Source organism: Pseudophryne corroboree, chromosome 2, assembly GCF_028390025.1.
Source record: "Pseudophryne corroboree isolate aPseCor3 chromosome 2, aPseCor3.hap2, whole genome shotgun sequence".
NCBI classification, from domain to species: domain Eukaryota; kingdom Metazoa; phylum Chordata; class Amphibia; order Anura; family Myobatrachidae; genus Pseudophryne; species Pseudophryne corroboree.
The window spans coordinates 789973696-789988228 of NC_086445.1; the positions used below are offsets into that span (position 1 = coordinate 789973696).

General features: G+C 47.6%; 1 protein-coding gene across 4 annotated transcripts in view; it reads left to right on the forward strand.

Moving 5' to 3' along the window:
* SYTL5 (synaptotagmin like 5) overlaps positions 1 to 14533 on the forward strand; it is a 513325-nt gene that overhangs the window by 271134 nt on the left and 227658 nt on the right. For all 4 annotated transcript variants that reach the window (XM_063955564.1, XM_063955566.1, XM_063955567.1 and 1 more), the window contains one exon: positions 12640 to 12755. In XM_063955564.1, coding sequence (XP_063811634.1) covers positions 12640 to 12755 — 116 coding nt within the window. The remainder of the gene's footprint in view (positions 1 to 12639; positions 12756 to 14533) is intronic.

A 14533-nucleotide genomic window follows, 5' to 3' on the forward strand; every position in this document is an offset into this window, starting at 1 on the left:
CCCGCGGGTGGGACAGCGGGACAGACCCCAAAAAATGGGACTGTCCTGCGAAAATCGGGACATTTGGGAGGTATGGGGGTGTGTGAGGGGTATGTCATACAGACAGACGGGCACCGGCTCACTGTGTGCTTGACCCCCCACATCGGCATACTCAGCAGGGTCTCTCTGGTGCGGAGGAGCGTCACTTTCTGCCACACTCCACGCTTCTTAGCTGCAGTTTAGTGGGGCACCTGCCGCTGTGCAGGTTCCGTACTGCCTCTGTTATCTCCAGCCCCGGCAACCCCACCGCTAGCTGCAGCACTGCCACCCGCAGTGAGGTGCACCCAGCTCCTTCACACACTTTAGCTGGTGGGTAGCGCTACAGAAATCCGAGCTGCTTGCAGGCTCTGACCCACTCCTCCCTCCAGCCGCAGCGTCTCCTGGGAGCTAACCAGTCACTCCCAGTCTCCCCTTACCACAGTGCCCGGAAGCCGTGAGGTCCGCGCCACGTGCATGCTATGACCCCCTCCTCCCTCCAGCCGCAGCATCTCCTGGGGGCTAACCAGTCATTTCCAGTCTCACCTTACCACAGTGCCCGGCAGCTGCGCGAGGTCTGCGGTGTGTGACTGAGGAGGGGGGGAGGGATGCGGACGGGCAGAGGAAGCAGGAATCCAGCCTGAGAGAGTCATCCATGCCAAGTCTCCAGCAGCAGCAGATCCCAACAGGTTGGAGTGGAACAGCAGCAGCCAGCAGCAGTGACTCCGGTAAGACACATCTGTCTGTCACCACTGTTTTGTCCCTAATACCAATCTCTCCCGTGCCCTGTGTTCTGTCATGTCCCTGTCACCCCTAGCCTTGCCCTGCCACCCTTATCCTGGCCCTTTCACCCTTATCCTGGCCCTGTCACCCTTATCCTGTCCCTATCATTTCTGTCCTGGCCCCGTCACCCCTGTCCTGGCCCCGTCACCCCTGTCCTGGCACCGTCACCCCTGTTCTGACCCTGTCACCCCTGTCCTGGCCCCGTCAACCCTGTACTGACCCTGTCACCCCTGTCCTGGCCCTGTTACTGCATACCCTCCAACTACCTTTTATGGCATATACAGTACCCGCAGCGCCTCCAGACCTCTCCCCAATGCACCACACCTCCGCACCTTCCCCTCCACCACATGCGGCACTCCACCCCTCCCCCACATGCTGTGCCTCCAGAACCCCCTACACCACCCGTGGCTCCCACTCCTCCACCCCTTCACCACCCACAGCACCTCCAGGCCCCTTCCACCATTCACCCCCCTTATATGTCTCCCCCCACACCTGCCCCCCTCCACCCGCAGCATCTGCAGACACCCTCCTCCATCAGCGGTCCCCCCCTCACCCACCCCTCCCCCACCAATGGCACCCCCGCACCTGCCCCTCCACCACCTGCAGCACCTCCGGACCTCCTTTCCCATCCGCCGCAACACCCGTACCTGCCCCTACCCTACCCATGGTGCCTGCGGTCCCCTACCCCACCCCCGGCACTCCCGTCCCTTCCCATCCCACAGCACCTCCGGAACCCTTCATCCATCCACAACATCCCCACACCTGCCCCTCTCCCACCCGTGGCACCCCTGCCCCTCCCCCACCTTCAGTGCCTCCGGACCCCTCCCCCATCTGCATCCCCCACTCCTCTGCCCCTCCCCCACGCGCAGCACCTCCCGAACCTTCCCCATCCGGGCCCCACCCTCACTTCTGCCTCCCCTCCACCCGCAGCATCTACAGACACCATCCGCAGTCCCCCCCGCACCCGCTACATTCTGTACATCGTGCCCTGCAGGTGCTGTTCACGCCGTCGCAAGGGGCTGCGCCTCCTTCACCATCGCACGCCCTTTCATTGTGCAATATTTAACCACTAACAAAGGAATGCAGGTAATACTCCATATAATACAAATATTAAACCCCAGAAAGGCATGCAAGGGTTAAGGGGGCGTAGCCCCTTGCGACGGTGTGAAGAGCGCCCGTAGGGCGCGATGAAGCACCTAGTATATATATATATATATATATATATTTCTCTAACGTCCTAGTGGATGCTGGGGACTCCGTCAGGACCATGGGGAATAGCGGGCTCCGCAGGAGACAGGGCACATCTAAAAAAGCTTTTATGTCACATGGTGCGTACTGGCTCCTCCCCCTATGACCCTCCTCCAAGCCTCAGTTAGGTTTTTGTGCCCGTCCGAGAGGGTGCAATCTAGGTGGCTCTCCTAAAGAGCTGTTTAGAAAAGTTTTTTTTTAGGTTTCAATCTCAGTGATTCCTGCTGGCAACAGGATCACTGCATCGAGGGACTTAGGGGAGAGATTTCCAACTCACCTGCGTGCAGGATGGATTGGAGTCTTAGGCTACTGGACACTTAGCTCCAGAGGGAGTCGGAACACAGGTCAGCCTGGGGTTCGTCCCGGAGCCGCGCCGCCGATCCCCCTTACAGACGCTGAAGAGACGGCAGAACGGAGGTCCGGAAAACAGGCGGCAGAAGACTCCACAGTCTTCATGAAGGTAGCGCACAGCACTGCAGCTGTGCGCCATTGTTGTCACACGGCTCACTGACTCAGTCACGGAGGGTGCAGGGCGCTGCTGGGGGCGCCCTGGGCAGCAATATAATTACCTTTAGTGGCAAAATAAATACATCACATATAGCCATTAAGGCTATATGTATGTATTTTAACCCAGGCCAGTTTATTAAAAACCGGGAGAAAAAGCCCGCCGAAAAAGGGGCGGAGCTTATTCTCCTCAGCACTCAGCGCCATTTTCCTGCTCAGCTCCGCTGGTGAGGAAGGCTCCCAGGACTCTCTCCTGCACTGCACTACAGAAACAGGGTAACAAAGAGAAGGGGGGCATAAATTGGCGATATTTATATATTAAGAGCGCATATATAGTAAACAACACCTTCTAGGGTTGTTTATATACATTTATAGCGCTTTTGGTGTGTGCTGGCAAACTCTCCCTCTGTCTCCCCAAAGGGCTAGGGGGTCCTGTCTTCGATTAGAGCATTCCCTGTGTGGCTGCTGTGTGTCGGTACGTGTGTGTCGACATGTATGAGGACGATGTTGGTGTGGAGGCAGAGCAATTGCCGATGATGGTAATGTCACCCCCTAGGGAGTCGACACCGGAATGGATGGCTTTAGTTATGGAATTACGTGATAATGTCAGCACATTACAAAAGTCAGTTGACGAAATAAGACGCCCGGCAAACCAGTTAGTACCGGTTCAGGCGTCTCAGACACCGTCAGGAGCTGTAAAACGTCCTTTACCTCAGTCAGTCGACACGGGTACCGACACAGATGAATCTAGTGTCGACGGTGAAGAAACAAACGTATTTTCCAATAGGGCCACACGTTATATGATCACGGCAATGAAGGAGGCTTTGCAGATCTCTGATACTGCTGGTACCTCAAAAAGGGGTATTATGTGGGGGGTGAAAAAACTACCTGTATTTTTCCCAGAATCAGAGGAATTGAATGATGTGTGTGATGAAGCGTGGGTTACCCCCGATAGAAAATTGCTAATTTCAAAGAAGTTATTGGCATTATACCCTTTCCCACCAGAGGTTAGGGCGCGCTGGGAAACACCCCCTAGGGTGGATAAGGCGCTCACACGTTTATCAAAGCAAGTGGCGTTGCCGTCTCCTGATACGGCCGCCCTCAAGGATCCAGCAGATAGGAGGCTGGAAACTACACTGAAGAGTATATACACACATACTGGTGTTCTACTGCGACCGGCAATAGCCTCAGCCTGGATGTGCAGTGCTGGGGTAGTGTGGTTGGATTCTCTGACTGAAAATATTGATACCCTGGATAGGGACAGTATTTTATTGACTCTAGAGCAATTAAAGGATGCTTTTCTTTATATGCGAGATGCTCAGAGGGATGTTTGTACTCTATCATCAAGAGTAAGCGCGATGTCCATATCTGCCAGAAGAAGTTTATGGACGCGACAGTGGTCAGGTGATGCGGATTCCAAGAGGCATATGGAAGTATTGCCATATAAAGGAGAGGAATTGTTTGGGGTCGGTCTTTCGGACCTGGTGACCACGGCAACTGCCGGCAAATCCACCTTTTTACCTCAGACCCCTTCACAACAGAAAAAGACACCGTCTTTTCAGCCGCAGTCCTTTCGCTCCTATAAAAAGCGACCAAAAGGACAGTCTTATCTGCCGCGAGGCAGAGGAAAGGGTAAGAAAGGGCAGCAAGCAGCCCCTGCCCAGGAACAGAAGCCCGCCCCGGCTTCTACAAAGCCATCAGCATGACGCTGGGGCTTTACAAGCGGACTCAGGAACGGTGGGGGGTCGACTCAAGATTTTCAGCAATCAATGGGCTCACTCACAAGTGGACCCGTGGGTCCTGCAGATAATATCTCAGGGTTACATGCTGGAGTTCGAAAGGTTTCCCCCTCGCCGGTTCCTAAAGTCTGCTTTACCAACGTCTCCCTCAGAAAGGACGTCGGTTTTGGAAGCCATTCACAAGCTGTATTCTCAGCAGGTGATAGTCAAGGTACCCCTCCTACAACAGGGAAAGGGGTATTATTCCACTCTATTTGTGGTACCGAAACCGGACGGTTCGGTAAGGCCTATTCTAAATCTGAAATCCTTGAACCTGTACATACAGAAATTCAAGTTCAAGATGGAGTCACTCAGGGCAGTGATAGCGAATCTGGAAGAAGGAGACTTCATGGTGTCCTTGGACATAAAAGATGCTTATCTACATGTCCCGATTTACCCCTCACACCAAGGGTATCTCAGGTTCGTGATACAAGACTGTCATTATCAGTTTCAAACGCTGCCGTTTGGTTTGTCCACGGCCCCTCGGGTCTTTACCAAGGTAATGACCGAAATGATGGTTCTTCTACGAAGAAAAGGCGTATTAATTATCCCTTACTTGGACGATCTCCTGATAAGGGCAAAGTCCAGAGAACAGCTGGAAGTCGGTGTGGCGCTAACACAAGTAGTGCTTCAGCAACACGGGTGGATTCTAAATCTTCCAAAATCTCAATTGACCCCGACAACACATCTGCTGTTCCTGGGTATGATTCTGGACACGGTTCAGAAAAAGGTATTTCTCCCGGAAGAGAAAGCAAGGGAGTTATCCGAACTTGTCAGGAACCTCCTAAAACCAGGAACTGTGTCAGTACATCAATGCAAAGAGTCCTGGGAAAGATGGTGGCTTCGTACGAAGCGATTCCATTCGGCAGATTCCATGCACGGACATTTCAGTGGGATCTGCTGGACAAATGGTCCGGATCGCATCTGCACATGCATCAGCGGATAACACTGTCACCGAGAACAAGGTTGTCTCTCCTGTGGTGGTTGCAGACTGCCCATCTGTTAGTGGGCCGCAGATTCGGCATACAGGACTGGGTCCTGGTGACTACGGATGCCAGCCTACGAGGTTGGGGAGCAGTCACAAAGGGAAGAAACTTCCAGGGCGTGTGGTCAAACCTGGAGACGTCTCTTCACATAAATATACTGGAGCTAAGAGCGATCTACAATGCTCTAAGTCTGGCAAAACCGCTGCTTCAGGGTCAGCCGGTGTTGATCCAGTCCGACAACATCACGGCAGTCGCCCACGTAAACCGACAAGGCGGCACGAGAAGCAGGAGTGCAATGGCAGAAGCTGCAAGGATTCTGCGCTGGGCGGAGAATCATGTCATAGCACTGTCAGCAGTGTTCATCCCGGGAGTGGACAACTGGGAAGCAGATTTCCTCAGCAGACACGACCTTCACCCGGGAGAGTGGGGACTTCATCCAGAAGTTTTCCACATGATTGTGAACCGTTGGGAAAAACCAAAGGTGGACATGATGGCGTCTCGCCTCAACAAAAAATTGGACAGGTATTGCGCCAGGTCAAGAGACCCTCAGGCAATAGCTGTGGACGCTCTGGTAACACCGTGGGTGTACCAGTCAGTGTATGTGTTCCCTCCTCTGCCTCTCATACCAAAGGTACTGAGAATTATACGGAAAAGAGGAGTAAGAACAATACTGGTGGCTCCGGACTGGCCAAGAAGAACTTGGTATCCGGAACTTCAAGAGATGCTCACGGAGGATCCGTGGCCTCTACCTCTAAGAAGGGATCTGCTTCAGCAGGGACCTTGTATGTTCCAAGACTTACCGCGTCTGCGTTTGACGGCATGGCGGTTGAACGCCGGATTCTAAAAGAAAAGGGCATTCCAGAGGAAGTTATTCCTACCTTGATTAAGGCTAGAAAGGAAGTGACTGTACAACATTATCACCGCATTTGGCGGAAATATGTTGCGTGGTGTGAGGCCAAGAAGGCTCCAACGGAAGAATTTCAATTGGGTCGATTCTTACATTTCCTGCAAGCAGGATTGTCTATGGGCCTCAAATTGGGGTCCATTAAAGTTCAAATTTCGGCCTTATCAATTTTCTTCCAGAAGGAATTGGCGTCAGTGCCTGAAGTACAAACTTTTGTCAAAGGTGTACTACATATACAACCCCCAATAGTGCCTCCAGTGGCACCGTGGGATTTGAACGTGGTTCTAAATTTTCTCAAATCTCATTGGTTTGAGCCTTTAAAATCGGTAGAATTAAAATACCTTACATGGAAGGTAACCATGCTGTTGGCCCTGGCTTCAGCCAGGAGAGTCTCAGAGTTGGCAGCTTTGTCATACAAGAGCCCATATCTGATATTCCATTCGGACAGGGCAGAATTGAGGACACGTCCTCAATTTCTCCCTAAGGTGGTTTCGGCATTTCACTTGAACCAGCCTATTGTGGTGCCTGCGGCTACTAGCGACTTGGAGGACTCCAAGTTACTGGACGTTGTCAGAGCATTAAAAATATATATTTCAAGGACAGCTGGAGTCAGAAAATCTGACTCGTTGTTTACATTGTATGCACCCAACAAGATGGGTGCTCCTGCGTCTAAACAGACGATTGCACGTTGGATCTGTAGCACAATCCAACTTGCACATTCTGTGGCAGGCGTGCCACAGCCTAAATCTGTAAAGGCCCACTCCACAAGGAAGGTGGGCTCATCTTGGGCGGCTGCCCGAGGGGTCTCGGCATTACAACTTTGCCGAGCAGCTACGTGGTCAGGGGAGAACACGTTTGTAAAATTTTACAAATTTGATACTCTGGCTAAAGAGGACCTGGAGTTTTCTCATTCGGTGCTGCAGAGTCATCCGCACTCTCCCGCCCGTTTGGGAGCTTTGGTATAATCCCCATGGTCCTGACGGAGTCCCCAGCATCCACTAGGACGTTAGAGAAAATAAGAATTTACTTACCGATAATTCTATTTCTCATAGTCCGTAGTGGATGCTGGGCGCCCATCCCAAGTGCGGATTGTCTGCAATGCTTGTACATAGTTATTGTTACAAAATCGGGTTATTACTGTTGTTGTGAGCCATCTTTTCAGAGGCTGCTTCGTTTTGTTATCATACTGTTAACTGGGTTCAGATCACAAGTTGTACGGTGTGATTGGTGTGGCTGGTATGAGTCTTACCCGGGATTCAAGATCCTTCCTTATTGTGTACGCTCGTCCGGGCACAGTACCTAACTGAGGCTTGGAGGAGGGTCATAGGGGGAGGAGCCAGTACGCACCATGTGACCTAAAAGCTTTTTTAGATGTGCCCTGTCTCCTGCGGAGCCCGCTATTCCCCATGGTCCTGACGGAGTCCCCAGCATCCACTACGGACTATGAGAAATAGAATTATCGGTAAGTAAATTCTTATTATATATATGTATATATTACTTTTGACTACCTTCATTGACACAATGACATAAACCACTAACCACTACACCTGCATAGCAATCCCTAATGCATTCACTGTTAGTCAGACTCAGATCCTGACCTTAAAGGGACCTCCGACATGCCCGGTTACACTCCTCTTTAGTATGCACTGTAGAAGGAAAGTAAGTACAGCCCCAGAATAAGTTGTACATTTGGTGGTACAGAAAATTGAAGAAAAGTGGAAATGGATTTATCATGCTTTGATGAGTCTGCTGACCGGGCATTTTTAGAAGGAACAGCATGTCAAACAATTTCTTCTCCTCTTACGTTTACTTGCCAGTTTCTGATTTTCACTTACGTTTTAGATTCTCTAGAGAGCATGTCAAGCAATGCAAAGATGACAGAGTGTGAATATTTATGGAGTGAAATTTCCTTTGACCTTTTGTTTTGTTGCAACGGGTTTTCCCAAGTTTTTTGTGTGATGAATAATCTTTACCAAGTGAAGCCTGTTTGTTTATATGTACCCACAAAAGACTGACCAAACAATACATATGTTTTAATTGCGTAATTCTTATTGATTTTTCAACAATAAAAAGAACAAAAAATAAAAACAATGCAGTCGCACAGAAGAATACAAAGCACGAAAATACTGAATATGTCCCAGTAAGCAATTCTACCGATATCTCTAATTGAATCAAAATTAGAGAACGTATTACATAAAACAGGTGTGCAATAATGACAGTCTTAATCATACATTCATATGCAGAAGAATATGAAATGAGGAGAATGTAACATGAATGAAAATTGAGCAGATATCACCTGAGAAATCAATCAGTAGTGAGGATGTAAATATACAGATAAATAGTATACATATATATATATATATATATATATATATACAAGGAAAATCCCACACTCTCACCCGACACAGATAACGGCTGGGGTGCCAAATCAAAGTCTTATCCAATCACGGGGTCAGACTTACAGTACAATACAGTATTTCTCCACATTACAGTGGAAAAAGATAGCACTCTCCAGACTTGCGTGATATGATGTAAATATTAAAGTCATTTATTCAAAGGCTTGGTTCCATGTAACTTCATGTCACAAAAAAATATATATACAGAAAGGGCTCACCAACGTTTCGGTCCTTTGCTAGGACCTTTCTCAAGGTATATGCCAGTCAATATACAGTCAAAGGCAACAGTAGCATCATCAGCAGCATTAAAGAGGAACCAGGACCTGCATAGAGCCTCCCAGGCCCCCTATATATACCTATATGCAAATAGATGGGTGAATCATGTGTAGCTGCGGCAGGACGCGCCACTTCCGGTAGGCTCTATGCAGGTCCTGGTCCCTCTTTAATGCTGCTGATGATGCTACTGTTGCCTTTGACTGTATATTGACTGGCATATACCTTGAGAAAGGTCCTAGCAAAGGACCGAAACGTGGGTGAGCCCTTTCTGTATATATATTTTTTTGTGACATGAAGTTACATGGAACCAAGCCTTTGAATAAATGACTTTAATATTTGCATCATATCACGCAAGTCTGGAGAGTGCTATCTTTTTCCACTGTAATGTGGAGAAATACTGTATTATATATATATATATATATATATATATAGTCCTGGGAATACAGCAGCAATTATAGCATATATACCAGAAGAACAGTAGTCACGCTCTAAGGTAGACAGATGACAGCATATAAATAACAGCATCTGGGTCACAGAGGATATGAAGTAATATGGGATTACAATATTCAGAGAGATTGTTGCAATCTCTAGCACAAAGGCCTGGAGGCAGCATCATACAGACAGCCTCCTTAAAATATTTGCGAAAAAGGATAATATATACCCAAGGATATTCGGGCGCTGTGAGGCGAGATGCTCGGCTAAGCAGCAGCCTAGTTTTAGAGGGAAGTCACTCCCAATGTAATCACAAAAAAAAGGAAAAGGTGGCTGCGCTGCAAGGGGGAAAGAGCAATAATCCACTAAATGTGTACAATTAAAAACAAATTTATTAAAAGCGCTAACTGATTAAAAAACAGTAATATTCTGTACATTTAAATGTGCCATGTGCATACACAAAAAAAAAAAAAAAAAAAAAAAAAAGAAATATATATATATGAAATGAGAATTTTGTTACCCAAATTAATGGTTCAGGACATGTATCATAGAGCTCTGTAGAATCCGTTCCAAATCGTGCCCTGGAGTGCTAAAAGTCCAGTTAATATTCCACTGTGGAGAGTCCCTTTTATATGGTAATAAGAGAGTCCTTTACAAATTCCATATGCCGCTAGAGGATTGAAGATGGAATGCAGTGTCCCATGTGCAGTGGGTACCTCATGCAGTGCGGTAATTGGATGGTGCCTCCCTGGGACTCCTCTGGAAAACTGGAAAGAATTGGTAGGGGCTGGTCCGGATCTAATTGAGAAAATGTCCTGCTCCAATGGGTAAAAGCCTGACGCGTTTCGCTGCGTATGCCTTGCAGCTTTTTCAAAGGTATCCTTAAAATATTTGGACTGCTACCACTTGTGCCTTATACAATCAAACTATCACTCAGAGTTTCTAGTTAAGAACATATATTTTTTTGTGAACTATAGTGTTATTGATAATGATAACCATTCACCAAACTTTAGACCCAGGGTGGCCATCCAGGAGTGAGCCACACTGACCTTAGCAAGCATTCGAAGCCTAATAACATATTGTCTAGTATAGCTATCTAACAATTATTCAGCCAAGACCACCAGAAAGCACATCACAGGCATCAAAATGCCTTTAGAAGCAATTGCATAGTTTACTTTAACCCAAAAAAGGTGGACAAGAATAAAGTTCCATAATAAATGCCAAAATGTGCCCTGCGAACCCTGGCATTTATGGCAAGCATCAGTAGTGTGTCCTCCAAATACCATTAGCCACTCAGGTGTAAGATAAGCTCTATGCAATAAAAATAGTGGAATCTGCTGGAACCTTAAAAATGTAGTGGAAACATGTGGGCTCCCCAGGGCTCCAGACCATGTCATATCACATAAATGATCCACATCCTCCTCCCTGCAAAGTCTAAGGTTGGTTACACACTAGGACGACATGTGTACCAGACGGTGTGGCAATGCAATGTAATGATACATCGTTCCACCGTACACACTGCTTGGGCGCTATATATCGTTACCTGCTGCATGTCATTGTTCCCTGTGACTTCTTATTGGGCGTGCAGCACGCTCAACGGGACGATCCAGGAAACAACCCATACACACTAGGCAATGTGTATTATATATCGTTCTGTTCCATGGTGGTCATTCCGAGTTGATCGCTCGCTAGCAGTTTTTAGCAGCCGTGCAAACGCATTGTCGCCGCCCACTGGGGAGTGTATTTTCGCTTTGCAGAAGTGCGATCGCCTGTGCAGCAGAGCCCCTGCAAAAACATTTTGTGCAAAACAAGACCAGCCCTGTACTTACTCTTCATGTGCGTTGATGCTAACGTTTGAGGGTTGCCTTTTGATGTCACACACCCGTCCAGCGTTCACCCAGCCACACCTGCGTTTTCCCTGGCAGGCCTGCGTTTTTCTAAGCACTCCCTGAAAACAGTCAGTTGACACCCAGAAACGCCCCTTTCCTGTCAATCTTCTTGTGGCTGCCAGTGCAAATGAAAATGTTGCTAGAACCTGTGTAAAACCACAAAGGACTTTGAATCCGTACGTCGTGCGTGCGCATTGCGGTGCATACGCATGCGCAGAAATGCCAGTTTTTAGCCTGATCGCTGCGCTGCAAACAACGGCAGCTAGCGATCAGCTCGGAATGACCCCCCATATCCGAGCGATATATTTGCTAATATATTGCCTATTTTGTTCCCAAGGTAATAGGCCCTACACACTGCTGTCACTGAAAGATATGAACGATCTCGTTCATTAATGAACGAGATATCGTTCATATTTTTCAGTGTGGAGTCAGCAACGATGAACGATGCGTGGCCCCGCGCTCGTTCATCGCTGGTGCCCCGTCGCTTGTGCATGCAGGCCAATATGGATGATCTCGTCCATATTTGCCTGCACTGCTATGGAGCCGGGTGACTGGGGGGAGTGAAGAAACTTCACTCCCCCCGTCAGTGCCCCCCCTCCCCCCGCTGCTGGGTCACCCGTCGTCTGTATCCGCCGTCGGGCAGTTCGGCGGCGGATCGCGCTTGTGTAGGGCCCATTAGGCTTGTTTTATCTGTTGAGTGGTGGCTAGACAGTAGTAAATAGGGCTTGACGGGAACTAAGTGAGGAAATAAACATTTTAAGCAGAGAAATGTATAGGAGGGGCCATCCAAGATCTGAGCTGGCAGAGGTACCAAATTCAGTTATCATCTGCGGAAAATTGGGCACAGATGTGCAATAGTTCAATAAAAAGAGCAGAAGGTCATCGGCATACAGCGCTACTGTATCAGTCCTGCTGCCGAGCACAACCCCCCAATACCCGTATGAAGTCACTTTTGCACACATGAATAGTGCCACAAAGGTAGTTATTCCGGTTAAATGGAGATCAACTACTCCTCCATTGATTAAAGACTGACTAGTTAGAGTGGACGTGTATGTGGCGAACTCGTGTTGTTTGCCATGACTAGCGTGCCTGCAGGTGTGTGTGGACACTGCGCACACACCCGCGATCCTTAGGGTTGCAACGGTTCCATTCAATCCTAAGGATCGCGGGTGTGTGCCACCCCCCCGTGGAAGCATACACACAGTACACTCCTGCGAGGGGATGGTAGGATGCTGCGGCTAGTTACAATTGCGACTATTACGCACATGTGGCCTGTTCGTGGTATAGATAAGGGGAGACATATCTGTACAGACCGCTTCTCCACATTTACATCCACTTGGATTACTGGTTGAAATTTAAAGAGTCTGACAAATACAAGGCTTTATTTATTATTTTGCAGTAAAAGCAGTATTGCATGTTTTCTTGTAGGCAAATAAGAATAGCAACTGGGGAATGGTTTTTTGAAGAACGATCAAAGCGCTTTAAAACTTCTACTGTCCAGGGAAGTGATGTGGTCAGGAAATCTATTCTGAGAAAGGTTCCAGGTAACTGTATGAGCAATTCTTTGTTACCACTGGCAGCACTTGTTTAAATTTGCTGGGTCTATTTAAATGTACTAGGTGGCAATATAATTAACAGCTGTGAGTTGCCAGTGTTCCGATCATTTCTCAGGCATCTTGCGGCCACTGGCGTGGCCCATTTTTCCTCACACCTCAAGTGTGCAGGGAAATGTGCAATGTTGGGGTTCTGCAATTCTCAGTGATGTGCGCAGCCGCCAGGACCGGATTAAGCCTTGGGAGTGCCCGGGGAACGTAAAACAGGTGGTCCCCGATGGAAGGTGGGGGATGTATATTAAATTGTGCATACCTTCCAACATGTCCCATTCCAGGAGGGACAATATGCTCTCTACCTGGATTCCCACTTAATATACGATTGGCGTGAACTATTTAATTGATAAGAAAGGTGTTTCATCACAGGTGAGTGCAATCATAAATTAAGAAGGAAGTCCAAGTAGAGAGCATGTTGTCCCTCCTGGAATGGGTCATGGTGGGAGGTATAGATTGTGTATATTCAATTTAAACCAATGTGTATATTAGTTTTAACTAATAGTTTAATAATGCCTGGGTACTGTTTATAGCTCCACCTAATTGAAAGACAACTATTTTATAAACTTTTCTTGTAGTGGAACAAAGACAACTTAACCTTAAAATATACAAAGAAAATTAAAATAATTTATCTTGTCACTACTTACACGCTGGGACAGAACTCAGGAGGACTCTGTGTGTCTCTCTCTATCTCTAGACCCAAATGGTTTAGTTGCATAACAGTTTACACAGGACTCAGACACCTAGGTGAGGAGGAGGAGAAGCTGGGATCCCTGTGTCACTTACAGCTTTCTCCACCCTCCCATCTCTCCTCTGGTCAGGAAGCTCTGTCGGTAGCTCATGAAACATGAACTTCCTGTGTCTCTACCTGCACTGCATACTGTCTTGCTCGCATTCTGGCTGCTGGTTCTGCTGCTGCTTAGACAAAGGGGGGCCCAAGGTACAGTATGCCCTGCATCCCCCCCTTAATCTGGCTATGGCAGCCGCATATTGCAGTTTCACATTGCCGAGATTGGAATTGCACTGCTTGGCTTGGTTACCAGAGATATTTAGCATCCCAATGTATGCGGTTTGATCACTACTTGTCACCAAATGTAATATAGGCACATATAACATTCTGCTGAGATGGCCATTGTACATTTGTACTTAACATATAGTTGTAAAACCTATTGAATTGCACAATGCAAGCAGGAAATCTGATAAATATACGGGGAAAACTTCAGTTTATAAAGAACAAAGCAACTTCTATGACAGGCAGCTAAATATTATCTCTCCTCAGTCCGCTGTGCATTCTTTTCTTAACATAACAGGTTCTATTACAACATACCATCACAAACATCTCAACCTATTAAACAGCCCCACAAATTCCATCATGGGATGAGTCACGTAACATGTCAGGTTACACAAGTCATATGAAGGTTGACTGAGGCCACCTGCTGACCAGTGTTTTTTATGGACAAGAAAGTCTTCTAAAATCTTTGTAGTCTACTCTATACAGTATAATTGGGTACAATGTGCTTTCTATAATCAGATAGCAAGATACATGTTCCAGTAACTTCTAATATCCCTATAACCTACAGAACACAATACAATTCCTTTATATAAATAACTCTTCCAGTGAATTCTAATATCTTTATATAGAGTACAACGCACCCTATTCAGTATCAGTAATGAAAAGCATACGCACCATGGCTGTCATCACGCAGCCACCCCGAAAA